This window comes from Catharus ustulatus, chromosome 4 (genome assembly GCF_009819885.2).
Source record: "Catharus ustulatus isolate bCatUst1 chromosome 4, bCatUst1.pri.v2, whole genome shotgun sequence".
NCBI classification, from domain to species: Eukaryota; Metazoa; Chordata; class Aves; order Passeriformes; family Turdidae; genus Catharus; species Catharus ustulatus.
This window is the reverse complement of record NC_046224.1, coordinates 71,248,853-71,276,503: the sequence shown is the minus strand read 5'-3', so window position 1 is coordinate 71,276,503 and position 27,651 is coordinate 71,248,853. Positions and strand designations below refer to the sequence as shown.

Here is a 27,651-nt window from a genome sequence, read left to right as displayed (position 1 = left end):
TGCAGAGGCTAGGTTTGGACTTGAGCAGATTATCTGTCAGGGAAAGCAGCCCACACAATGCTTACTGGAGAAAAAGAGGCAATTACTTTTAATTGTAGTTCTCAGTGTGAAGAGACTGGACAGCCCATGTGTCTTGTTGCTGGACAAATCAATACTTCCACAGTATATTAAAAAAAGAGATGGACCTAAGGTCAGGTAGGTACTTGCAGCAATAAGAAGCAGCAACTGCAGCTGAAATTAATTTCAAAATTTAGGCCTAGATTTGGCTCTTGAACTTCGGCACCCTCCAGTCTTTCTCTGGAGTAGAAGTGGTATGTGGGTGGGATTTGGAGTTTCTGTATGGTTTTAGTTCAAGAGAAACCACTGCAAAATTCAAGGGAAATAGAGAATATTTTAGAGAATGGGAGAATGTAATAAAGAACCCAGTGCAAAGGACTCTCCACCTAATGGAAAGATAGCTCTCACTAAAAGTTGTGTTTCTGCATAATAAAAGAAAGACACAGCTGAGTGCTGGTCATGCCTTGGAATGGGTTTCTGAATGAACTAGTTTTGAAAGAGGAGAGAGGTGTAGGCTGAGAGATGCATGGCTTGTGACCAGGAAAGGGACATGGGGAGAGAATTGGTCCAGCAAAGGCAGCCACTGAACAGAAGCAGAAAGGAAACAGATTTTGTTCTGAGAAGGTGCAACTCAGCTCGTTGGAGATTTTGGAGTGGGGATGTTCCTTAGTGCTCTGTGGCTGCTCTGGCAATGATGAGCCCTTAGTAATGCATGCTACTGAAATCACCTCATCACCACAAATAGGACCTTGTAATTATCCTCATAATGCAGTTGGACAAACTCAAAGGGCCACCAATTTCCAGCCTGGACAGAAAGAGTATGTAGCCAGCACTCATCTCTCCCTGCTGATCTCACAGCAAGAAGCAGATATTTTTCCTCCTCTGCCTCTCTTAGTACTTCCCAGAAGGCATCAGAGGTGCCTTCTGGATGGGATGGGATGAAACCCCAGCCAAAGAGTTTCCCAGCCCCCAAACCTGGCAGAATCACTAGTTCTACCACCAGACAGTGCTGAGCTCCTGCTAGGTGACCACAGGCCTCCTGAGGAGGGACTGAAATGAAAGAACTGATGATATGAAGGGTGAAACACACAGCTGGGAAATGTGGGATGCCAGATAGGGACTGGCAGTGGTGGAGTTCCTGAAGAGTAGGGGTGAAGGGGTGTGGAGGATAACAAAATGCTTTCTGGTGCAGCCAGGGGCAGAGTGGCCTGGCAACTCCTTTAGAGGGCAGGGAGGAGGGGAAGAGATTTGCACACTTACTCCAGGACGTCCCTGTTGAACTGCTTCTTGCTGTTGCCCAGGAATTCCCCGATCATCTGGCGGCTGAGGCCCTTCCTCTGGAGCAGAAAATGTGCCACCCCAATGGGGGTGTCTGGGATGAAGCCTCGGGAGATCAGGAACTGGATCCCTTTGTCTGGGTTTCTGCAAGGGAAGGACAGAGACATGGTGAGTTTGCATGATCTCTTGGAGGCATTGCTGCCTCTGGCTCATCCCATGGCTTGCATCAATGCAGCTCTTGGTGCGTGCCTCGGCTCCTATGAGTGTGTCAGGAGTGGGACTGGTTGGAGTGAGAAAAAGTAGCTTCCTGTGTGCCCCCCTAGCTGCTGCTGAGGACAAAAAGATGCCATAGGACCTGCTGTGTCACTTGCAGCACCTGCTGTCACCTGCTAATCACAAGTGGCATCCCACTGCCACAAAGGATTCTGCTGCATTGTACCACACCTCATTGCTGACTCTTCTGCCATCAATCTGCTCCAGAGTCAAAGGCTCTTTCCTCTGGGAAGAAACTTAGGAGACATTGCTGCCATGGTCTATGGGCCAACGAGGCTCAAGACTCCAAGGGGGATAACCAAAAGTGGACACTTTTTTTGCTAAAAAATAATTTTTTTCTCATACATTTTCAATGTTCATTGTCGAGTGATACTTTTTTACCTTCCTCACCTGAGCTTGATGTTGGCTGCCTGAACAGAAATCCCACACTCAGATTTGCTTATCTCTTCCTCCATTTCCCCCACCCTTAGCTATGTTTTTCTTCCCTTCTCTATTGATTCACACCCTCAGGCAGAAATCTTTGTGTGTGAGAGAAGACACCCAGAGAATGCTTTGTCAGAAGGGAGGGAACAGTGTGCAGCTCCCAGACAGAGGGCTTTTCTCCCTCTGTGGCTGTGAGCATCTCTTTGAGAACAGGTCTGGTGCTGAGTGGGCCTGATTGCCTGGCTGTGGGAGTGATTTTGTGCTTCTCAATGTGCCAGTGTCTGTGCCTGCACACACAGCTCTCACAGAAGCAGAGTGGTTTGGGTTGGGAATGACCTTTAAAGGCCATCTACTCCAATCCTCCTGCAGTGAGTGGGGACATTTTCATCTAGAGAAAGTGGCTCAGAGATCCCTCCAACCTGATCTTGTGTATCTCCAGATAGGAGGCATCCACCACCTCTCTGTGCAACCTGTGCCAGTGTTTCACCACGTTCACTGTAAAAATCTTTTTCCTTACATCTACTTGAAACCAGCCCTACTTCAGTTTAATACCATTACCCCTGGTTCTATTGCCAGAGGCCCTGATAAAACATCTGATCCCATCCTCCTGTCCTGGTTTATAAGACTCTGTGTATCCTGAGAGTGGGTGTGACCCTACGTGGTACCTGTCTCACAATGCAGAGATGAACAAAAAGATACATTTGTACTGTGCAGGAAGTTTTCCTCCTATATTTCAGTCTGCCCCACTGAAGGGTCTCTATCAGGATGCACTGTGCTGAGGTGAATCACTGCAGTGGCAGCAAGATTGCCACATTTCTTTGGTTCTCTGAGCTGGTGGGTGGAGAGAGGTAAGAGGGTGACTTCACGAAATGATGTCATGCTTCCATCATTAATCCAAACTCAGGATTCTTTGTCAAGGCTCAAGGAATGAGTTTGCTCAGGCAGTTCCCTGGGGTGAGGAAAGAATAGGATGAGATTTCAGAGCACATGAATGCATGATATGCACAGGCACAGACTGTGACATTGTCAGGTGGTGAAGTATGCGGGTGAGCAGCATATGTCTAGCTATAAGGGGATCAGCATTCAGCAGAGTGGCCTGCTCCTTACAGGGGCCTCATGGGCATGTAAAAAGTAGATGGGCTTGAAATAGTTTCTGCTTACTCTGTAATGTCAAAAGAAAATATCCTGGGCAGTGTGGCATCCCTGGGGAGAGGCCTGCAAGAACAGTCAGCCCATTAAATTTGTAAATAGGAGAGGTGCAAAATCTGACACAGAAAACTCCAGGCCTTCTTCAGGGAAACTTAAAAATACATCTTCTTTATTATCACACAAACCTCCAGGTTCACCATTGAAGGGTACAGGTAAAGTTCCCTGCTGAGTGCAAAGGTGATATGGTTGGGACACAAGTCAAATTAAGCAACAGAGATTCATAAAATGCACATCCACCTGCACACTTTGGTATTTGGCAAGGGACAGTATGGTGTTCAAAATGTGAGGATGAACTCAGTTACACCTGTGTGACTCCAAAGTCACTGCACTGACTTTGGATCCACTCCAGAGGAGCTGAGAGCTGAATATGGCCAGAAGAATGCACACACTGACGTGGATGTGCAGGTTTCATTTGAGATGGTACATGCAATGCCATCAGAGGATGAGGATAAAACAGTCCAGCTGTGACAGCCCTCCTGCACTGCCTAGACTATAACTGAAATATTCTTTCACTAACAGCAGCTTTTCATCAGTTTTTCCCAGGATTCAATTTGTTCTCCACAAAATCCTGATAGCAATACAACATCTCTGCCACTGAACACCTGCAGATGTATCCCATGTAGTGCAGCATGTAGCTTTTACCCAGATGTGCAGCAGACAACTCTATTCCCCTCTCCCCTGAGCTATTCATTTTTGGTGTTGCAGGGGTGTTAAGCAGAGCCAGTAAACGCTGCGGGATTCCTCAGGTCCTGCTGGCTTTCCCTGTGCCCACGCAGCCAGCTGCCCACACACACTGAGCTATTACAGCAGTGCTGCATCATGAAGCACTCGCCATTCCAGGGAATTCACCCCCTCACTGCGCAGCAGGGATGGGGGAAGTGCCACTGCATCAATGTTTCCAGAGTCCTGCTCCATGCCAGAGCACTGCCTTCCAAAAATGCAAGGTAAGGCCAGATAAACTGTGGCAGATTCCACTAGAAACTGCAGGCTTTCAGCTCCTGCTCTGGGGGAAGCCAGGAAAAAGGATTAATCCTCAGTTCCATGCTCTACAGATCAGTGCCCACATCCCAAACCCCACAGTAGTAAACTGGCTTCTTCCTGGAAATAGACAGGGAAAGCAACAACTGAATAACTGCAGAAAGCTTAATGGCCCTTGCAGCCCCTTGGATAGGAAGTCTCAAGGGGAGCTGCATGTCCCCTGGATACTGCTCAGAGATTGAAGAAAGGCATCGTTCCCCAGAGCTAACAGGCTCTTTTCCTCACTCCTGTCCTCCAACCTGTACTTAGAACTGGAAACATGCTCTGTAAGAGTCCCAAATCTGTTTGACCTAACATCATTTCACTTCTGGATGTGCTCTGAGACCAACCCTAAAAACCTTTCTACCTGGTCCCTGCCTCCTGGAGTCCACAACCTCACTGGTACACATACAAAAATCCTGTGCATTGCCCCCTTGTCTGTGAAAAACTCCTGCCTAGGACTGCATAATGATCAGTCCTTGCTTTGACTAAAATGCCCACGCTAACGTGTGGGAAAACATTCTCCTAGTAAGGGTACATTACATCCTCATTTTTAGGAGACTCAAATGGAAACAAAGACCGAGAAATGAGAGTGTGATAATAAAGCAAAACCCCGTACTTCTCGTGGCTTGTTTAGATGAGAAAAGTCTCATCAGAAGGCAATGAGCAAATTTAAATCTCCTTTAAGGAGCTCAGCTACTTTCTGCCAATCCACATGTGACCCTGTGAGTTAATCTCTTCTGATGGTAACCTCTGCTCTGCTTTTGCTTTCACACCTTCAGCTTTCTCATAGGATATCAAACCTGGGAATGTGAGAGACAGGTGACTAAACCTGGTCTGTCAGGTGAAAATCTACCCAAATATCTGAAGGAAAATGACAGCCAAAGATGTAATTTTGTCATTATGACTCATACTGGGCTAGCTAAGCTCCGCTCTACCTCTGTGTCTCTCTCTCTCTCTTTACTTGGAATTGCCCTATGTTAAGTAACCAGGGCTGGGTTTACAGTCCCAGCTATGTTTTCTCCTTTGCAACAGAGGGGAGTAGAGTGACCCCAGGCTCAGCTGGTGGATGCCAAATGGACAGCAAGTGGAACTGAAGGTTCAGTGAATTGTGAGAACATGGGCACTACTCATGGGCTTGTTCCTCTGCTAGGCAGAAGAGAAGGACAGTACTTGGTACAATTAAGCGAAAAAGCTTCTGGGAAGCAAACCTGTCTTGTGCATTGCATACCCAGGTTGTCACGCCCCTGAATAGGAATGAACTGCCCTGGAGATGGATCTAGACCAAAAGCCTGCCATCATCTGTTCTTGTGAGGCATAACACAGGCTGGGAAGCAGAGGAAGAGTCACTTACATGTTAAAGAGGTTCAGTCCAATGCGGTAAAGGCGTTTCCTCATGGTGTCTGTGGAAAGTGTGGGGGACTTGCAGCTGGCTGGGTTCTCGCAGTGGTACCTCGGGAGACTGAGGATCATGGCCTGCAGGGCTTCTTTTGAGGACACCTCAGAGGCTGACTTAGCTGAAGTGGAGGTGCTGCTGCTGCTCAGCTGCTCTGAGTTGTCTGCATTCTCAGACTCCAAGCCTTTGCTTTGCCCTGCCTCATTGCTTGCATCCAACTGGAGCTTCTGCATCGCCATCTGATCCGGCTCAGCACCGCTGTCCCCTGTGCCATTAGTACTGACATCCACCTCGGTGGAAGTGAGGCTGTTCTCAGGTAAGCTCTCTGGGGCAGAGGGTAGCTCACTGGCTTCTCCCTCCCCTTCTTCTGGGTTTTCTTCAGCCTTGGTAGCTGGAGAGAGCCCAGCCTGGTCGTTGCTGCTGAGACAGTTTGCCATGGACACCGAGGTAGATGATGAGACAGAGATGTTCTTGTTGTCGATCTGAACTGTGACATCTCGAAAAGCCATCATGAGAGTGCTGCTGCTCTTGGGTAGAGTATCTGGCAGGAGACCTTCCTCCTTCTCCTGATCCTGCAGCTCAGCTTCTAAGTCTTGGTTTGGCTGCATGGAGCTGGCGCTGAAGGTCTCCCTGATCTGGTACGAGCCCCCATCTTGCAGGGAGCACATGGTCTTCAGGCTCCAGGTGCTGAGGGCATCATCGATGGATTTGGCCAGGGACTGAACTTGTTCTGTGAAGGAGTCCTCCAGCTCAGTCAGTGCCCCGCTGATGGTGGCTGGCAAGGACGGGGACCTCACCAGTGGGATGCCCACAAAGTTGTAGCCTTCCACCAGGGCTTTCTCAGCAGAAAAGCTCTCCGAGTTCTGCACGCGGACTTTCCTCAGGGAGATGCGGCGTGGCATGCGGCTCTCCAGCAGGGAGTTGCGGATTTTCTCAAAGTTCTTGCTGAGCTGGTACTGCCTGAATGCTGTCTGGATGGTGCAAGCTGCCCTGCGAGACACCAGGTGGCCGCCGTATTTGTGCTCTAGCATTTCGATCTGAAAAACAGAGAACAGAGATGTTTCTGCTAATTGCCGGCTGATGGCTTCTTGTTGCCCCACTTCCTGTACTGATCAGTCTTCAATGACTGTCAAAGGAATTCTGACGTTGAATTTGCTTTTCCCTGTAGTGCCATGCCCCTGATTTCAACAGAAGGTTCCCATTTGGGCATGACTGGCAAAATCACCAGTACCACAAGCTTCCTCACAGCTGTAAGGGGATCCTGCCCCTTCCTGGATTGCCAGTCATAAAAGCTGGAGTCTGCAGGTGCCCATCCCTTGCATGGCCTTTAGGCAAGTTCATCACTGCAAATACAACATTCCAGCAATGTGTCTTCCTGCTCAGCGGTGCTCTGGTAATATCAAGCATTATCTCGTCTCAGAGTGTTACTAATGCTTCTCCCCTCCTTATCAACCTTAGGAAATACTCTCAGTGAAAGGAGAAATCATTCAGAAAAAGGGAAGAGCTTTTAATTTTTATAAATGCAGAGAATGCTGGCTTGATCTAGCAGATAAAAAGAAATATAAACTTCCATTTAAGTTAGTGGAAGTTGGGTTTGTTCTGAGTTTGTGTGTTTTAAAAAGTATTCTGAATCCTAAAGTGTCTTCCATTTTGATATTTGAGCTTTTCAGGTGTCAGCCAGCAATGAAAAGAAAAATACCCAGAAGAAGAAAGACTCTCCATTTTGAAAGGTAAAGAAAATCTGAATTTTAAATGTTGAGACAAGATAATAAAAACACATAGAAGGAGGATTTAACTGAGCTGAAATGACAAACACATGTAAATACCTCAACACACACCATCTCAGCTGGCTTCAGCAAAGCAAGTATGTATGATTGTTCCTATAGTCTAAAATTTCAACTTCCTGGTAATCGCCCCACTCTTCCTTTGCAGCTGGGTTTTCACTAACAAGTTCCAGGAGAATGACAGATGATTTGGTTCCAATGAGTGGCTGACAGAGGACAAGGGAGACAGTGTGAAGATGAAGGTGGAAGATGGGGTTTAAAAAAAAATAGAAGAATGAACTCAAACTACCTTCACTGAGGTTTAGATGAACTGTGAGCTAAACTCGACATCATTGGCACTCCACAGGGCAGAGTGCAGGTGCACACTGTAGTGTTAATATGTGTGTGCACACATACGGAAAAAAAAAATAAAGATGAAGGGCAGGACTGAGAGGGCTGGTGAAGTCAGTCCTGAATTAGCAGAGGATTCACTGCATCAGTCATGTTGTGAATATCAGCTCGTTAGCAGAACCAAAGGATGAGTTTTACTGACTGCATCCTCATCCCCAGACATACCACTTGTCCCTCACCATGCCTTCTTGGCCCAGTACTCAGTTTGAAAAACTGAGCTCCACAAGATCTGAGTTTAAGTGCAAATTGGTTTCACAGTCAAAGTGAGACTGAGGCATGAGCTTCAGCTCACAGAGTCAGGTCGTGTCACCTGCTTCCTTCTTCTTTTTCATAACATGACGTAAGTTAGAGATAAACCCATCAGTGAGTGATGTAGGTACACGTGAAACCTGGTCTGACAGCTATGAGAAGTGTAAATGACCTCTGGCATCTTTCCAATACTAACTCCTCTCGAAGTAGAGGAAGATAATGTGACCTTGGGAGATGACAGGCAGAGAGGAGCAACATAAGCCCAGCCTTTTTGTGCCTGCACTGGTATCCTGGCTGTGGAGCAAGTACTGGGAGGCTGACATTTATGGAGGAGAGTGGGATGGGGAGCACATCCTTTCATATTTCCCTCTCTGGACATGAGGCAGAGACCTTTCCCTTGTGCTCAAACATGACGTAGCCTTCTGTTTTCTGTCTGCCTTGTCCTTGAGCTCGTACTCTGTCCAAGGCAAACATCAAATCCCAGCACTAAGAAATACCAGCAATTTTCTTAGGGATGGGCTTGGCCACTGCAGTTGCAGAGGTAGCTGGCTCAGAGCTCTGCTTACCCCTAAGTTAAGGAACATTTGCCTAATACTTTCACTGCTGCCCTCTCAGAAAAGGTCTGCATAAATGTTGTTAAAAATCACCCCCACAACAATCATGGATACAGAGTCATTTACCACAAGACCTGTCAGTTTTGGATAAACAAGGACATTCTAAATCCTGCCATTAAACCAACACTCCTGACACAAGTATTTAACGTTGGCCTGTCTGGAAAGAAACTGGACTATCCCTTGGCCCATTCCTTCAGGAGGAAAGCTCATGCAGATAAATGTTAATTAAACCAGTAAGCTGCAAATGCCCAACCCAGACAGTTATTACTGACAACTGACCGTGAGCACTTAAAAGAATGATCTGGTTAATGAAAATGTAGAGCTAATTGTGTAAGGAGGGAAAGAGGAACAAATGGGAGGGACAGAATAACAGTAAAATGCAAAATAAAACAGAAGCAAGAGCCTTACAATTATCTGAGGTTTCCAAGGAGGTGACAGCCATTCTGAAAACATACAATTCATATGCTCTGATCTTATTAGAGGCCAAGACAAGATGTCATTGCTAATCTGAAGTAAAAGGCCAGTTTATCTCATGGAAGGACAGTGCCAAAAATGGCAGACTTTAGTGAGGAGAGATCCTTCTAAAAGTCTAAAGGAACAGAGCTCCTATCAGTACTTCGATAAAAAACATCATCAGCTTTTTGCAATCCATAATCTCAGTCCTCCCAAAGGACCAAGACATTAAGGAGCAGAACTAATCTGAAGTGAGAGGACTCCCCAGCTAGTCTGTTTTCCAGCTCCTACCAGGGGTGCAAGGCTGGGTTCTGCATGTGCTCCACTGCCAACTAGCCTTGTCCAGAGCAATGGGAATCCTACAGTATCTTTCAGCAGGCGTAACAGGGACAGGGACTGTTCCAAGGGACGCTTGAGGAGACTGGCAGATCAAGGTAAATTGACAGTCCAAAGGAATTAAGGATTTCACACAGCTGTAGCCTGTGTTCTTCCTCTCCAGAGGAGGAAAGGGCATCTGTTAGCACCATAACAGTCATGGATAATGGAGATGTATGGCTGGATGGCTGGAGGAATCTTCTCTTCCCATCTGAGAGGCAAGAAAGGCCAGGCATGATTGGCCTTCTCTCGCTCCTAATAAACCCCATGAATCACAAGTAATTGCCTACTTAAAGCTGCTCTTCTCTGGGGAATGATCTGACAGCCAGCACCAAAGGAAGGGAAAAACAGGAGGGGGCTCTGGGGGATTTCAAAGAATAATTAGCTTAATACATTTCTGGCCTCAGTATGAGCACTCCTTGTGAGCAATTCAGGCCTTGAATTAGAAATGGCTGTGAAATACTCACTGCCATGAGGGATTGCATATGAAGGGAGATTTAACAAGGTCAAAGCAAGCCAAAAGGCAAGCCAAACTGCAGGCCTGGATATGGCCAAACATTTGAGGTGTACTCCTCATGGTTTTGTTGCCCATAGGCATAAATTTGTAAATCTGCCAGGAGAGACCACAGCCTGGTCTCAGTTGGCACTGGCTTTCTACCCATGTTGCCAAAGAGCAGGGTGATGTGCCACCATGTTATAACCAGAAAAGAATCAGGCTCAGGGACAGAATCTGTGTCACTCAAGGCGATGCATGTTCATTAAAAAAATCAGAAAAAAAAAAAAAGCATACATGTCCTCTATCACTCATTCCTTATGCTTTTTCCTCCCTCCAGCCTCTCACAATGGAATGACATTGCTATAAGGGATATTTGTTAATGGAGTGTTTTCCTTCATCCATGGGACACCTGCTGCCCTTCAGCACAGCCCAAGGGTATGTGTGACTGAAATCATGCTCCTCTTTCCTGTGGTCCTCTGCATTTTCCCAACATTACTGTAGAGTCTAAGCACAAGGGAACTTTAGTATATGAGTCTCTGTTCCAACCTCCCAGCATAAAGTATTTCTGCTCTGTGCACTGTCAGAATTCTCTGTTTCATGGGGTAGGGAGCAAGGAGAGCCATGAAGCCATTCACCAACTCTCTAGGATGATGCTGAGGGGCAACAACTGGTCCAAGCCTTGCAAAGGAGGCTGCACTTTACCCTCCTTCCTTACTAGCACTCAGTCGTCTCTCAAAAGGTAAATGGGACTTCAGTCGTGCAGTGAGACTAAAAATTTCTCCTTCCACCCCTTTCTCTTACTGTAAGTTCTATTCCTGTATTACAAGTTTTGCTATAAGTAAGGTTCTGCTGGGACAGGGCTGTGCAGTTCTCATCACCCTTCTTCCCATTTAAGAAAGCTACCTGATGAGTAAATTGATAGGAATATGCATAAAAACATAAACTACAATGCAAGAGTGGAAGAATTAGTACTCTTCACTGCCTGAAAATCCCCCCTTCCAGAGATGAAGGCAATTCACTGAAGACATCCATGAGTCTGGAGGGGCACACAAATTGTAGGGCCCCTTTTCTGTGAGAAAAGTGGTTTCACCAAGAAGATAGGCTCAGTCACTGCAAGGTCAGTTCTGCGAGGCACCAGGCATTAATGAACAATCAACTAAACAGATCTGTCTTGTTCCTATGCATCCAGGGCAGATTTGGCCTCTGCTGCAAGGACAGTGATATGGCAAGCATGACCTTAAAGCTAAAATAACACAGGACAGACAATCCCTAGGACAAACCAGAGCAGCTCTAGGATATTGAGGAGGCTAAGCTTGTATATAGCAGTCAAGATGTGGCCCGCCCTGAAGATATGTCACATTAGCTTGTGAAGCCAGTTAATTAGTCTCTCTTATTTTTTTTCCGGGTGTGAAGCAAGAATTCTGTCTGAGTTGAGTATGCAGGATTTTGAGAAAGACAGAGCTAGAGAGCCAAGGTGTCTCTTTTGCTCAGAAGTGTATTGGGTCACTGATCTGACATATATGTCTAGGGACAGCATCTGTGCCTTGGGGGAAGTGGTAGGGAGATGTCCTAGGAGTAGCAGCTTCTTCTGTGGAAACCTCATTAGCTGAGACCCTTCAGCTGCAATAGCACAGCTTCCACTGAACTCTCCCCCTGAACATAATCTGGACACTGCCACTAGTGTTCACTTGTCCTCCTCACCTCACAGGCTGCAGGGTCTGCAGATCCTACAGCCTCTGACTGAGCTGCCTTCCCAGGCAAAAGGCACAAATTATGCATTCGGTCTGTTTTGCACAGCAGCTGTCCTGGACTGAAATCTGTGGAGATTAGGACGATGGGACATGTTCCACCTGTAAGGGAGGAGGCCAGCAGCTTAGCCTGTCCCACTGTCTCCTGCTGGGAGTCCATTGGGAGATGCAGCTAGAGACGGGCACACTTGTGCTCTGGGGTTGGCTGTAGCCTCAGGCACAGAAGGCAAGGCTTGCAACTTCTAGGACTGAATCATTTTTCTCTCAGCCTGGTAAACTTGCCTATCTCTTCAGCATCCTCCTCTGGACTAAGGGCAGTGGTGGTAGCAGTGCACAACATTGCTGTGCAGGACACCCATTGAATAAACCCAACTTCCTCCTGAAAGCTCACGCTAATGCAGAAGTGTGCTGGGGGCCTGCCCTGCATGATCCAAGATGGCAAGATGGTTCTTGGAGACTCTCCCTTGAGGGACGTCATTTGGAACAACCAGCTGCTGGGAGCCCTACAGACACTGTACTCTTGTGAGCAAGGCACTACCCTTGGATGCTGCTGCTCTTGGCTGCCTACAACCCATCCCTAAGCCTACACTCACAACTGGGTTTCTTGGTCCATTATGGACCACTGAATCCAGGTAACAAGGAGCAGGTTTGGGTGAAAGGGTGACTCAGTCAGAGGTGGGGGAAGCTATGTCCTCCATCAGCCCCACGTACCCAAAGGGCAGGCTAGGCAGGACAAAAGCTCTAATGAATAAAAGGCTAATGTATTTGCTGAGAGTCATTCCATCACGGTGCAAATGCAGTCCCACCCGTCCCATCCCCTTCTCCCACAGCTTGAGGAGGAGGAAGCCTCGGTACCTGTTTATTCTTTAGGTCAAGGGAGAGCTCATAATCGGAGGCAGCTGCATGGGAACACGAGGCCGTCCCTTTGCTGCGCTGCACTCTCACTGGGGAGCCCGTGTGGTGGAGGCTCGCCTTCTGCACCAGAGGGGAACACCCCGCTGCCTGCTCTTCTTGGAGCTCCTCATGCTGGGCTTTTAGCGTCAGGGTGTCGGACCTGCCTTCCTGGCCACTCTGTCTGCCGGCCTCCTTCGGATCCTCCGTTTCACACCCGGCTTTCTTGCTTGTGGAACCGCTGGGATCGTCACTGTGAACAAAACGCAACGTTTCGCTTGGTTTATTTGTTTATATTATATTGGATGTATGATCACGTTTATTGTTCACTATACTCATTTCCCTGAGCTGCATTTTAAATGTCTGGGGAGCCTGGGCTGTCAGAGGTCTCCTCCAGTGATGGATCAGGACTGGAGGCTGATCCAGCTAAAGCTCTGATGCCTCCCTCTCTATGAACTCCTCGAGCTGCCTGGTTGCTGCAGTTGGAGGAGCTGGGGAGCCAGGGAGGGTGTCATGGCCTGTGGACACCTCTCCTGCCCTCTGGCAATCATCCCTGGGCACTTGTTGCCTATTGCTGAGCATCTCTGCACATCCCAAGTCCCATTTGGCATGGAGCCTGGATCCCAAGAAACCAGTTTTCCCTTGGGCTTTCTAAGGGCATGTGGGAAATGGGGCAGGGGCTGCTAAATGTTGCAGAGTTTCCAGAGAAACTCTTGGACAGCTGAGAATATAAAGGGGCAGCAGAGCCAGCCAGCCCTGAAATCCTGAGCCTTTGAAGAGTGTCTCCAGTACAGCCACAGCAGACTCAGAGCTTCCATGAAAGAAGCTGCCTCTTTCTGACCCACAAATTGCTGTGCCATTGAGATCTTCTGTAGAAAGGAAAGTTGTCTTTTCTCCTGTCAGCCACAGCAGCAGTTGTGTGAAACCAGGGCCTGACAACTGTGCACTCTAAGAGAGCTATCTTGCTCCAGGCAGGATGGGATTAGCATATGTCTGATCCATTGAAGTGGTGAAGAAGTCTGTACTTAACCCTTCTTGCCAAGTATATTCCAAAATCATCTGATTTCAAACAAGATTTTGTTATTCTGGGGTTCTCTTTGAACCATGGGAGTGTTTGCTCATTGTTACCTTAGCCTTCTTCCTGTGGCTATAGAGGAATAATTTATGATTTCTGAGAGTGTGCAAGCCTACGTGGACTCTGGCTGCTACTGCACCAAGTCCATCAGACACAGTTCCACTGGTTTCCAAGGGATGAGCACTCAGTTGAGAGCAACATCCAATTTGGAAATAATTACTACAGAACCAATGCTTTTAATTTCACTGAATCCAAGAATGTGTGTTGCCTCCCATACTTAAACACCATTAAATTCTTTCATTCACTTCTGAAACATACCTCTTTCTCTTGGATTTCTTCCACATTAAACCAGTTCTGCTATCAACTAGATACTAAAGAATTTTATGATTGGTGTTGATATCAGAGCAAAAAGAAATTAGATATGATTTTATGTAGTGCCCAAATTACTTAGAAGCTTATTACTTATCTCATTTTCCAAAGTGCTGTAAGCCCTTAAGAGTCCAAATCTTCTAGCTGCAAATAGACCTTGCCTCTTAAGCTTCTGAGCACTTTTTCACATTTGCTAGTACTTTAGAAGTACTAGCAGAAGTTTATTCTCTCCAATGGCAGCTTTTCTGTTCAATAGATTAACAATCAAATTTAGAAATTTTCCCACAGTTTCTAAGAAGGCTCCAAATCTGATGAGCCAGACGCTATCAGAACTTCAGAATTAAGAAGATGAAGGATTTAAATTTAGAAAGTTTCTTCTTTTATACACATGCCTGTAGTCACCAGTTAGACTTTAAAAAATTCACAGAAGAAATCAGTCTCTTACATAAATGCTATATATAACCAACTTTGTTAAAGTATATTAAAATGACATCTTTGCATACTCATCATCAGGAAATACATTAAAATGAGGGATAAAACTGTTCTTTTAGGTTGAACACCTTATCAAAGTTTGCATTGTTCTATTCCTGATGCTACAATTTTCTCTACACCTAAAGGTATTTTTAACTCTTTATTTTTAATTCTTTCTTTTCTTTGTCTATCCACATTGCAGGAAATCTTACTGAAGGACTTTTCTCGTACATATGTCACTGTAACATTTTTGTTGGCAGCCCCTGCTATACCCATTCTGATTTTAACCAGTAGAGCAGCAATTTTTATCCTCAGCCTAAGGGACGATCAGGTGACATAGACTTGATCACATTTTCACAGTTTTTCTGAATACTCTGCTGGCTGCTCTGGGTAGAACATGGAGTGAGTGTAAGAGTTTTCAGAGCTCAGTCCCACTGCTCTGTAAGGAGGATGTCACCTCTGGTGGGTGAATCTCTCTGCTTGGTTTTCTGTCACACACAGTGTAGAGCCTGAGTGAGTAACATTCACAGTGACAGGATATCCTGCATCCACTGCCAATACAGAAGTAAAACCAGCAGGCTTTGCAGAATCAGACTAACCTAGACTGGGAGGGAAAGCTGGATGTGTCTCTTCCAACTCCCTGCTCAAAGGAGGGCCATTTTCAGAGGCAGATAAGGTTGATCTGAGCCTTTTCCAGGCAGGTCTTAAATATTTCCAGACATGAAGGTTCCCCAGGCTCTCCCCCCAGCCTGGAGCCATCAGTCCCTGCCCCAGCAACACTGTAAGAGTGCTGCTCTCCAGCCCTGCCCCAGCTTTCCCCTTTCTGTGGCCATGGTCATGCTCGATCTGGACCCTGAAGGCTGACTCCGTAACTTGACCTTGGACCTGCCACATCAACACAGACCGACTCATGACTGGGTTGTATCTGATCCTCACCACACCCAATTCTGACCCTGGCCAATGAGGCACAGGCTGTTGGACCAATCCAATATGCTCAAAAAGCCTCCTTTAACCTCATTAGGCATTTTAGGTCATTCCTCAAGACTCCAGAGTGCCCTAAGAATGCAAGGACTGTTCAGCCACAGATGTGTGAGAAGCACCATACATTTCAGCACTGCTCTCCCAGGGCATTACTGAGGTCCTGAAGACTCTGTGCTGGGACAAGGACATCAGCTAAGCACACAAACACATTAACCTTGCCTTCCTCCTCCATGCACGCCCCAAGCACAGTGGACACAGCCATACAGAATGAATTGTGCTTATGCATGGAATTTCCTTAGGGTCAAAATTCAGTCAAATCCAAATCAGATTCCACTGGAGCCCTCAAAGGCATTTTTTAGCTAGATGCTTTTATGCTAAATATAAACATTTTAACCCTGTGCTGGTTTGGCTGTGGGGCTATCCACAACACAACAGCAAACACTCCTGCTGAAGTGGGAATAGCTTCTACATGTTCTGTTGTGGGGGAAAAAAATAATTAAAATGGCTGAACCATTGAAACATTTTTAAGTTCTTTTAATGTGAAACAAATCTGGGGGGAAGGAAAAAAAGCAGACTTACTTCACTTTTGAACAAACCTGGGAAATTTCAGCTTCAGCAGTAACTTCAGTGATTTATAAGCAGTGGAAAAAAGGGGTAAAGCCTGGTTTTGGTTAGCAGTCTCAATGTTACCATTATAGCCCTATAGTTCCACTTAGCAAATCTGTATTTCTCCCAGGTTTACTCTCATCTTGAACCTGTTTCTGAGGAAGTGTTTTGGGAAGGCCTGTTCTTTGTTCTCTAGTAGCAATGACTGATGAAGCCTCAAATAAGAGATAAAATACACTGCTAAAGATCAAACCTGATGCTACAATTAAATAAATAAAAACTTAACAATCCTGACATTTTCCCTCTGTCCTGAGTGACACAGTTGAATTTGCATTGGTAGAACAGAGGTTTGGTTAACAAAAGGCTCAGGAGCTAGTATAGTCACAGTAACAAAAAAGCTACCAGTAAAAAAAGTAAGTAGGGCAAGGAAAGAAAGCATAGCATGAAAGATCTCTGGGGAAAAAATGTTATTAAGCAAATCAGGGGGATTCACTTGCCTTCCCTTCACCAGTAAGCAGACTCCCTGGCTGTGGGACAAAAAAAGGGAATGGAGGTATTGCATGTACTGTTTCTTGGATGAGAAAATTGGTCTAACCAACTGTAATAATTAAAATCCCATGCAGAGTCTAAGGTGTGAATCCCAAAGTCCCGGCCAAATTCCAACTAGGTCAATTTAGTTTGAATCCCAGCATCACCCCTGCAGTTTCAGCTGTAGTAAGTGTTCTTTACTTGCTGTCCTCAAGTGTCATATGCCTCCATTATTCACAGCCTTTACAGTCATACAATCAGGTTGAGAAGGTTTGCAATTTCTTTGAATTCTGTTTGGTTCAAAGTTGCAATGTTAATGTAAATCACTTGCAATTGGGTAAATTACAAATTCGGCTGTTCTCTTCTTCCTAGATGTTTCTTTATGACTTTTATGACCCATAATGAGCCTAGTCACTGTTACAAATGGATTCCATCTGCTGTGAAAAGTATCTCTGGTGTTTCAGGTATGTCCTGTTCATTTGCATTGCTGACTTGTATATGCCTGCTGCAGACAACTTTGTTAACAGAAATGGTTACCACTGACAATCTGACACAGGGCTTATATAAAGTACTATCCCCAGTCTAGCATTTCAAAACATATCAGGGTTGTGAGCTAAATCCCAGTACTTGTTTCAAGAAGGCAGGATGGTGAAAATGCTCTCACTGAGACAATTCAGCTGGCACCCATAAATATTTTTATTTAGCACAAGTAAATCAGACTTCTGATACTTAGCTTTTATGTGCAGGCTTCTCAGGAAGATTTTCTATAAGAATTAGAGTAAGGGAAGGATGAGGGGAGAAGATGGAGGAGAAATGTCATAATAGTGAGGGATTTTTATTACTCTTTTTTTTCTCCCACCCTGCTCCTTTGGAAGCATAAAGACCAAATCAGTGACACTAAATTATCAAGCTAGAGAAGCCATTTGCCCATTTCTAGCCATATCAGCTCCCCATGTCTGCACAGAGCTGTTGTGTCACTGTCTGTCCTGAGAGAGAGATGACTGCTTTGCATTTGCTACAGCATCAGGGTGTTGCACTTCCTTGCAAACTCTTCATCACCTCTTTGCTGCTGGAAACACGTTACAGCTGGGAAAGGATTTACACTTCTAATTGTCAACTGTGGAGGTGAACCATGGTTATCTATTGCATCTTGACTGCCAGGCTTAGACAATCCCACACTTCACGACCTGAGAAACAACAAGCAGCCCCTTCCCCTCAAACATTTCAAGGCGATTTCAAGGCAGACCTACAGGCAGGAATACACATGTTGGATGCTGCAGACATTACATTCCATTGAACCACAGTCAAATACCAAAATCACTTCTTGGTCTGAGAGGAATTTTCAGAGCTCTCAGAATAGTTTTTGCATAGTGGGTGAGTGGCTAAAGAGGGCCCAAGGACCAGAAGAGTGACTCTTCTGTAAGAAATTAGAACTGAGCTTTCTCACTTCAGAGCTACAGGGCTCCCATGTGGTCACCACAAAAAACTCATCTCTTTGTGCCTTCTCTTCTCTTCCAATTAAAAAACAAAAGCAAATTAATAAGAGCAATAACAGAGGAACAGAAAATACAGTGGCACCTCTGGATTTGGTGAGTGGTTTAAGAAATCAGTCACTGAAGAAGAGGATGTTCTTGTTGCCAGGTGCAATGGTTATGCAAAAAGGTCTAGCTAATCATACAGAAGGAAGCTGTGGCTGTGAGGTGAGTACAAAAGCATTGCAGAGGCTAACCTTGACTCTTTTTTGTGTCCCTGTGTCACTCCAGGAGAAGACCATCTTTCTGTTTCCCATGTATAACTTACCAAATGCCTTCTTCATGTATTCAAGGTCAGTGAGCAGGATGGTGACCTGTAACTGAGGCCAAGGCTACCTGGATTAGTTATGAAAGACCACAAAAATTTATGCATCCATTTCACAGTGCTCCTTATGAGGATTGGTTAGTTATTGTACATATTCCATTCTTAAATTGCTGTAAGTGATTAATGGCCTGATTAATTCCCACTCATGGCCTTATATGAGACTTCAAAGCTTCAGAGATGTCAGAATAAAATAAAATAAACCCTACAAAGTACAACACAGAGAATTAGAAAAATAGTTCACTAGCTAATGTCAGTAGAATGGAGTCCAGACCCCAAGTCTGCAGGAACTTGTGCTCCCTCTGTCTTTCCTAAGCTTCCCTACTGAACAAAAAAAAAAAAAAATCAACTGCTGAATTAGCAGGGTCCAAAATGCCTTTTCAGTTTACTTAATTTCAGTGTTCCCTGAGGACACCCATGATGTGAATGGGTTCATCAGTATTCAATGGGGGAAAAAAATGTCTGAAGAAGACTTGGTAATATATTATGGGATCTTTTCAAGGTTCAGAGATTTCTGACATGCAGGGGGCCTAAGAATTGCTTCTGATTTGCTTCTAATTTGAAGTTTTAGGGTGATTTAGAGGCAATGCTTTCTGGGAGCCTGCTGAAACTGATGGAAGGCAAAAGTCTCTCCAGACAGAAAGGCAGGGAACTTGGAACTTTATCTTGGCAAATCAACTCCTGCCAGCCAAGCTGCACTTTTCTCAGACAGTCTCCCTCAACAAAGACAAATATAGGAACAAGATTCTGATTTTGCCTACATTCACATTACACCTTGCAAGCCATCCTCTTGCACTAGTTTTACCCAGGATGACTTAATGGTAAGTAGCCAAGCTCATTACCCATCCCAGAATATATTCCTTATTTTATAAAAGGTCTTCACGCACACCTGTAAAATAGATTTGACAGCATGGTACAGCAAATATATTGGAAATTAATTAAATTTAACATCCTTTAGCATGGACTGAACCAGGCAAGATCTTTTCAGCATCACTTGAAGTGGTTTGGGTGAGATGTACATTAAGCAGACAGAGAATGTAATAATACTAGCAAGAGCCTCCTGTCCCAGAGGGACCAACATACCAAAGCCAAGGCCTTCATTTCAGATTTAGTCTTTAAACTTGATCCCCTTGTGCTGTGTAATTCCCACATTGTTGTGGTGTTGTGCCTTTTGTTACAGAACAGTACTACAGGAACTAAATATTTCTGAAGCAAGCCATGCCCTCTTGGTACAAAGATGAGTGTTCAGGTGTCAGACTGGGCTGGCTGCCAGTCTGAGGACCTGGCTGTCCATGACAGATTTCATCTAGCAGAGGACTAAGATCTCTGCTTTTCTAAGAGGGCAGGCAGGCTTCTCCAGAGGGTGGCTTGGAAAAGCTAAAGCAGCTCTGACTTGATGAGAAGTGGTGTTCATGGTGCAAGGCTCGCTGTGCTGGGTGGTGTGGGTGGCTGTGTCATGGTTTTTTTTCTTATAGTTCCTCGATGTGTCTGTATGACACCTCAGCATGGCACTTGGGCCGCCTCTCTGACACACCCCTTCTTCCTCTTCCCATCCATGGCTCCTGTTTCACCAGCTGCAGAGCACAAGGCGCAGCTTGGGAAGTGGAGCCCCTTTCTGAGCTGCCTGTCACAGCCTGGGGCTTGGCACCCTGGGCTGGTTGCTGTGCTATCTCTGCAGGTTAAATACAAATCCCACAGCCTGGCACTGCACACAAGGTCACTTGTGGCTGCTTTGAACAGGGCACCTGTGCATCACTGAGGTGTGAAGAGCACCAAGTGGACACTGAAGGCATAGGAGGTCCTCCTCTGCAGGGTTTAATTACTTTTATTTTAACCCCAGACCTCTCTTGCCTCTGCAATTTTTGGTAAACACGACCTTTTAGAGAAGGAAAAAACAGATGGCATCCTGCATTAGTGTAACTGCCCGCTCAGCACCCCAGGAAAGAGAAACTTGGCTTCTCAGCAGCAGTCTTTCTGCCACTTTGAGTCAGATCTCTTGGCTCCCCATCCCTGAGGCAGGTTTGAACATCACCAAATTCGCTGATAAAAGCCTGCCGGTGCAATCATGCAGAAGATAGAATTTCACTGCTAAAATGGGATGGATTCAGGACTGGGAAGCATCAGAGTCTCTACAAGGCAAGGAAAGCTTGCATATCCCTCAGCCTATTTCTCTCCTAATCCAGCAGTAAGCTGGGTGAAGGACATGGCTCTTGGCATTTATAAACCCAGGCAAGGGCTTCTGCAGTCTTCTTTTTCTACCTGCTGTGGCAGACTCCAGGTTGGACTGTACCTCTGGGCTCTTTCCTAAGGGATCAGGGTCATTGATTTGTGAAGGCAGTGACTGAGCCACTTCACAGGTAGATCTTGGTGTGACTCAGATAAATTTTATTTCTATTCTGAAGTATCTCAGCTATTTAATCTCTTGTGAGTACTGCAATCCAGTAGGTCATTGCTTGTATCAAACCAAACAGAAAGATGCCTTGTTCTCCTCGACATAAAGAGGAGCACAGCCATAAATCACCATCCCTCTCAATACAGACAATCCAAACAGCATTCACTAGCTTTATCCATATTTTAACTTTGCCACTCTGTTCAGATCTAGAGGCTTGCACTGCCCTTTGGCTGAAGACCAAAGATAGAAACAGCAGGGTTAGCATTCCTTCCTCCTTTCCCCAATGCAGTGACCACCCCCACAGTCTTATGCAGTAGGCACAAAGCTCTACTTTTCCAGTTTTTAACCTATTTTGTCTCTGCTGCTTCACTTACACTCTGATCCACTTCATGTCACATTTCTTCCCTGAGGTCCCATTTCTTTTTCTATCTTTTTTTCATTCCCATTTGGAAAACAGGATGACTTAGCAACTTACACATTTGGTCACACAAGCTCAGTTTTCCCTATGCCACCTCCACTTTTCTTACCTATGAGGAATGAAAATTATTCCTACCCCTATTTTCAGACATAGAACTTTTGGGGCAAGACCATAAAAAAACCCATGAAGTTTACCTAGACTCAACTAATCCTACTGTATTGTTGAGCAGTATCCTGGCTGGTGTTATAAATGGTTTTATTCCTGTGGATTGCACCTTTCTCAGTGGAGGATCTAGCCAATATGCTCTATTTTAGGACATTCTGTAACATCCTATCAAATCCAGTTGGGCTGCAACAGCACAGAGATATTTTTCACAACACTGTTCTGGTTTGTGCATCCCAACCTACCACTCTCACATCATTCTGAGAAATTACAGAAATTGGTTATATTTTGCCAATCACCTCTGGGGGCATGTGGAAAAAGCACTAACAGTGTATATACAGGGTAACCTATTCCCATCTTCCCTCTTTCTGCAAAAAAGGGAATGAGAGATATTGCAGTTAACCCAGATACACAGACAAAAATAGCAGCATCATAACCTGCTTACAGGAAAGCAATGTGGGACACAACAAAGGTAACACACAGCTCTAGTTACCAGGCAGTTAGTTTCCAGTGGGATGATGGTTCAATCTGGGTGTGTCTGAAGAATCAAGGTGCCAAGCAGAAGTGGTTAAAAGTTAGTGGAACACGCCTCCAAAGTGATGTGGCTACAATTAGGTTTCACAGTCTCACAAGAAAAATCTCACTGAGCTCAAATCTTTTCTTTAGGATGATGTTTTCTCACAGAAGATGGAGTAGTTTCCAGCTATTCTGCAGTTTTTGAACAGGTGAGATGACAATCCAAAATACCTCCCAACATTTTTGCATGCACTCCCTCAGCTATCTACTTCTGTTTGCAGAACTCAGAGTGGCCTGAGCAGCTGCACAGTGTGCTCCTCTTCAGCATTTCAGACTCTTCAGTTCTTCCTGAAGTATATTGACATCTGCCAGGGCCACATGCAGGAGAAGGAATTCTAGTGCACAGAGATGTTTTTCCAAAGGCAGAGTTTAGTGTATCTGAGCACAGAGCCTGTCCCATAGGACTGACCAGAATATGAACCTTCATAGAAGTGAATTAGTGTTGCAGAGCACCAAAAAGACAAAGGCCTTTGGATTGACATCACACTACAAGAAAATGTGTAATAAAAGGCCACAGTCTCATTGTGTCACTGCCAAAGAATGCTGGCATGAACAGGACTTTTCCAGCCAAGAGACCTGCTCATTTATCTCCTGCTCATATGTTCTTGTTCCCCACAGGTCCTTCTTTCATTTACACTATTTTTTATCTTTCTGCTTTTCCTGTTATTCTTTTTCTCTATATAGTAAATTTGCCATCCATTCCTCTTACAGTAGCACTGTAACATTTGTTGGGATGACTGTCTCCCTTTCTTCTTGACTCTTTTTTCCATCTTTTTGACCTATCTGTCTCTGCCTTGTAAGCCAGTAACAAGCATGTGGACAGAGGGTCCACAGAAACAACCTGTGCAGTTCAACAGAGCGTACCTTGGTGTACAAATGGTCAGCAATGGCTCCATTTTGGGGGTGGGTGCATCTTCGCTGATGCAGATCAGGTCAGACAGTACTAGCAGAAGATTAGGATGAATGGTGTGAGCTCTACCACAGTCCATCTGCCATTATTTCACAAAGCATCTGTGCCCATTTTCTAGTGCTAAGATACAGGGCAATTTCCAAGGCTGGCACAGCTTCTTCTCATGCATGTCTGTAGCATTATCACACTGAAAACACAGGACAGAGCAGTTGTTTTTGTTGCATTCCCCTGGCCTGATACCAAAAAGTTGCCATGGTATGGGCAAGAAATTCTTTGCAGTATAGGGGAGAGAACATGAGGATGATCTGCAAGCCAGGGTGAACTGTCTGGTATAAATGCCACTAACTGATCTCAACAGCTATTGAACAGCTCCCACAGCTGTAAAGTTGGCTATGATTGATCCCCTTTCACACATATTACCATGGCCCCAGAAATAGCAGCTACTGGCACATGTGGGAGAAAAGCTCTCAAATCCAACACTAAATTCCTCTAGGGCAGGACCCACACAAGCAACAGAAGCAAAAAGGAAAATAAAGAGTTGGAAGAACACATGGCCAGGCAATGGCTGGATACAGCTTCAGGCTCTCAGAAAATGTGTCTGATGGGCATCTTTGCAGTTTCAAAACAGGATACTTCAAGTGTATTTTCTTCAGCCTCTCTCTCCTAGCATCTTCCACCTTCCTGAAGAAAGGTGTTGCTAGAGGCAAGCAAAGCAACCAGTGGGACAGAGAGACTTCAGATTGAAGCAGAAATTTTTTTTTTCCTGTTGAAGAGCCAATCTATTCCTCACATTACTTCCCCACCCTCATGTTCTCCACACTTGCCTGAAAGCAGCTGCACCAGCTGTTGGAGAGGAGCAGGAAAATGCCTGTGTGGGAAAATGCCAAAATGTCCTGGTGGAGCTCCTTTACAGGACTGAGACGATTTATCTGAAACTGAACTCCTGTTTCTTTGGATGCTTCCAGAAAGAGCCATTCCTCCCAGGTCCTAGTACCAGGAGATTTCCCAACTATACCTCCCTGCAAGAGATTCCCAAGGTTGTTGGTAATTATGATGTTAAGGATGTTTTCTAAAATATTTTTCACTCACAATCCCAAGTGTTTCCATATTTACCCTAAATCTACTAAACATCTTCGTGATTCTGGACTTAAGCTCCTGCAAAAAAACTGAAGCTGCTAGTCTTCACTGTACAAAACTGTACAAAATTCCCATAAAAAGTGAGGAATCTGCTCACACCCAAGCTTAGGAAGAGTTCAGCTCTGGGTCTAGACATTACTCTTGGCCCACATCTTTGTGTCAGACTGAAATCAAAACTCTGAAAACTGTGAGCTGGGGGAATATTTATGCGAACTTTGCTGACCCATCTCTGCCTGTTTACAGCTTCCCTGCAACCTCCAGTGGTACTGTCTGGAACAGGATTATTAAGTCTACAGGGATGGAAGAATAAGAGATGAGTTGTTAAGAAGCAATAAAAAAAAATTTTCACTTCATGCCCATGACCTCAATAAGGAAAAGAAATGAGAAGCACAAACAGGATGTGCTAGCAAAGCAGAAATGTTGCTCAAACTTATATGTGTTCTCAAAAGCAGTGCTCTGGAGGACTTTGGTGGGGGGTGAAAAAAACCAGATTAATGAGCTTTGTGTATGGTCATTTGTCCTTAGAGTACACAAGATCATGGACATAGAGCCTTGCTTTGCACTGGCATGTCCACATCCTGTTAAGATTAAGCTGGAGTCTTCTTTATTAAGAATCAGAGAAGAATTCAGCCTCCATGGTCCACTAATTGTAGGAACATGCACTTGACACTGCCAGTTGGGGGCCAATTAGGCAGAATTGTTAGGTTTCTTTAAGTGGAAGGTTATAGATTTACTTGATACAGACTAGAATCATCATCATGCTTCACACCTGAGCTAAAGCCCAAGAACAGCTCTGAGCTGAGATGAAGCACTGACCTCCAGATCCTATATACAACATCCTGTGAGCAATCCTAACTCAGAAATTATAATTTCCCATTTCATGAATTGGATTTGCATTTGTCATGTCAGACAAGGTCTAGTCCTTCACAAATTGGGATAAAATGTTGAGTAGCTCAGTTGTTTAACTGTAATGCTTAAAAAGTGATGGATACTGGTGGAAAATCATCACTGTCCACCTGTTTATCAAGGTACTTCAGTGATGTCCAGAGTGAGCAACCACTTGAGTGGTTCTGTTCTCAACAGCTTCATGGGCCTCAGCCTTAAGGGACATTCCTGAGAATTTCTCAGGAGAATCTAACTGTTAGAGAACCTAAAGTGACCTAAGCACAAAGTGAGAGCTGTGTAGTGGGAGAGATGTTCCCACACAACAGCAGTGAGGAGTCAAAGAGGGACGTGATGCTGTGTGACTGTGCAGTGGATAAAATTCATGGCTCCTTTGTGCCAACATCTTTCAACATGAAGATGGACAGACGACAAAATAAAATGCACCTTCAAAGGACAAAGAAAAAATGCATGTTCAATGGAAACAAAGAGTTCAGGTAAAGAGACATGAAGAGTCAGAGAGAGAGATGTCCAGAAGTAAATGAAATCAGATTTTGGGCTTTAAGCATGTGCTGCTGAGGGTGCGGCACACTCATGCAGGTCAAAGATCTATCAACAAATATGTTTGGTTTGAATAAACTGTCCAAAATCTATCCATCCACTTATCAACCTCTCACATATAAAAATGGAACAACCAGCACCAAGGGCTTCCTCCAGCAAGAACACACATTTCCATTTCAGTACTTTGATAAGTGACAAGTAGGGCATGAAGGAATTTCTCCAGAAATGCAAGGAAGGCTGGCTTGGAGAAGTAGCCAATGGTCCACATGTCTCCTTACCACTGACTGCTGCCAGGAAGCAGCCAATCTATTATGGTGACTAATTCAGCAGGTACTTTAGAAATGAGTCCACAGTGGTTCAAAGTTTAAACCATATTGAGTTATAAATTCATTGGTCCACAGCATTAAGTATACCTTTTGCAAATTTGTGGCACTAATCATGTTTTAATCCTGATCTAAGCATCAGTCTCCCTATTAGAAAGTGTGGAAAATACGAACAGAGCTTGTCCAACTTTTCCAAAGATATTTCAGATCCTAGCCCTTCTTCTGAGTACGCATCCAAGCCCTTCCAGAAGACTGCTCTCTCTTCCTGAGAGAACTCTGTCTCCTTTGCCTTAAAAGCAGGTCAGGTCTCATCTGCACTTCTTCCACACTGCTTCACAACTTCAGTGCTCTTCCCAAGCCCATTGCTAAAGCAGACCTGCCCCGGATGCTTAAAGTTTTCTGTAGAACTTTTCCCATCACAGGAGGAGAGGTGATTTTCTGCTGATTTCCTATTCAGCGCCACAGAGGCAGACTCCGAAAAGCCTGTGAAAAGCAACTGAATGAATATACTGTTCCCTCCAATTGTGACTCCATCATTTCCTCTCATTACTCTAATAGAAACAAATCTTTCTCATCTCAGTCCTATTACCTCACACAAAGGAAAATGGTATGTAATCCTTTTAGAACTGGGCTGCTGCTGGACACATTTTAAGGTCATTGTTCTGGGATGCCAGTCTCTACTCTATGTGACTGGGAGAAGTGGGAAATGCAATTACTAGGCTATTCAAATCTCTAGAATGAAACCCTGCCATTAATAGGCAAAAGCCAGCCAGAAAAAGAGCCATTGCTTTATGAAATTACAGGGTTTGGCTAAATTGGAGTCTAATCAGCACCTCAGTAAAGAAGCAGGGTTAGCTCCTACTGCCATCCCTGGAGTTTCTTCATGTCACTCAACCTGATATTTGGCATCCTCAATGGAAACCCAACCTGCAAGATGGCTTGTGGTCATGAAGCTGGTGGTGTACAAGTCCAGGGGAGACAATGGTGAAGGATTTATACTGTCCTTTGGTATGGGAAAGCCCTTAGAGTTCAGGAACAGAAATCTGCCTGCTGCTGCCATCACCTCATCCTGTACTTTGGCTCTGAGATTTTGGCAGAATCTGGGATCAAATCTGTCTCTTAATATTCATGGCCTACAGCACCAGTTTTGCTAATTGCTGGTGCAAACCAGCTAAGCAGCCAGGTGGGAAATTTGCATTGCTAACTCATGGAGCTGCAACTTCCCCACAAGGAATTCACACGCTGGAGGAGAGAAGGGGGCTAGCTCTGCTTGTGGCAGTTCAGTGAAGCAAAGCAGAACAAGATGAGTGGGAATAATCTCAACCACCTCATTGAGTTGGCTTCTGTTGAATGGTTAGACATTCCCATCCATGTGAAGCCATTTTTAGCTGACAACAAAGAAAAAGCAAAATGCTTGCAGAGAAATGTTAGGGAAGACCACACAAGAACAGCAATGACCATCACAAACCGCAAGCAGAGACAAACTTTTGTCCCAGCTTGTTCCTGGCAGTCGACCTCCAACTGTTATTCCCTGCATTTGCTTCTCCTCCTGCCCCTCTCTTGAGCTGTGTGGCCGCTCCTGCTGGTCTCTGACTGCAGTCAGACAGTCCCTCATCTCACTGTTTTGATGTCCCTTCTCTGCTGTGTTTTTCCTGTCTCCCAAAGTATTCCTGTCCCACAAGATGAGTGTGAGCTCCTGCTGAAAACAGAACTGTTCTTGCAGGTCCCAGACAGAAGGGATGTGGGCTGAGGT

General features: G+C 45.1%; 1 protein-coding gene across 5 annotated transcripts in view; it reads right to left on the bottom strand.

Moving 5' to 3' along the window:
• Positions 1 to 27,651, bottom strand: part of IQSEC3 (IQ motif and Sec7 domain ArfGEF 3) — a 98,014-nt gene that overhangs the window by 23,500 nt on the left and 46,863 nt on the right. For 3 of the 5 annotated variants that reach the window (XM_033057029.2, XM_033057028.1, XM_033057027.1), the window contains exons 1-3: positions 12,618 to 12,700; positions 5,612 to 6,690; positions 1,318 to 1,479 (exon numbers count right to left, since the gene is read on the bottom strand). In XM_033057029.2, coding sequence (XP_032912920.1) covers positions 1,318 to 1,479; positions 5,612 to 6,684 — 1,235 coding nt within the window. In that variant the 5' untranslated portion in view covers positions 6,685 to 6,690; positions 12,618 to 12,700. Of the gene's footprint in view, positions 1 to 1,317; positions 1,480 to 5,611; positions 6,691 to 12,617; positions 12,907 to 27,651 lie in introns of those variants that run through there. The other 2 variants (XM_033057024.2, XM_033057026.2) reach the window with 2 other exon arrangements.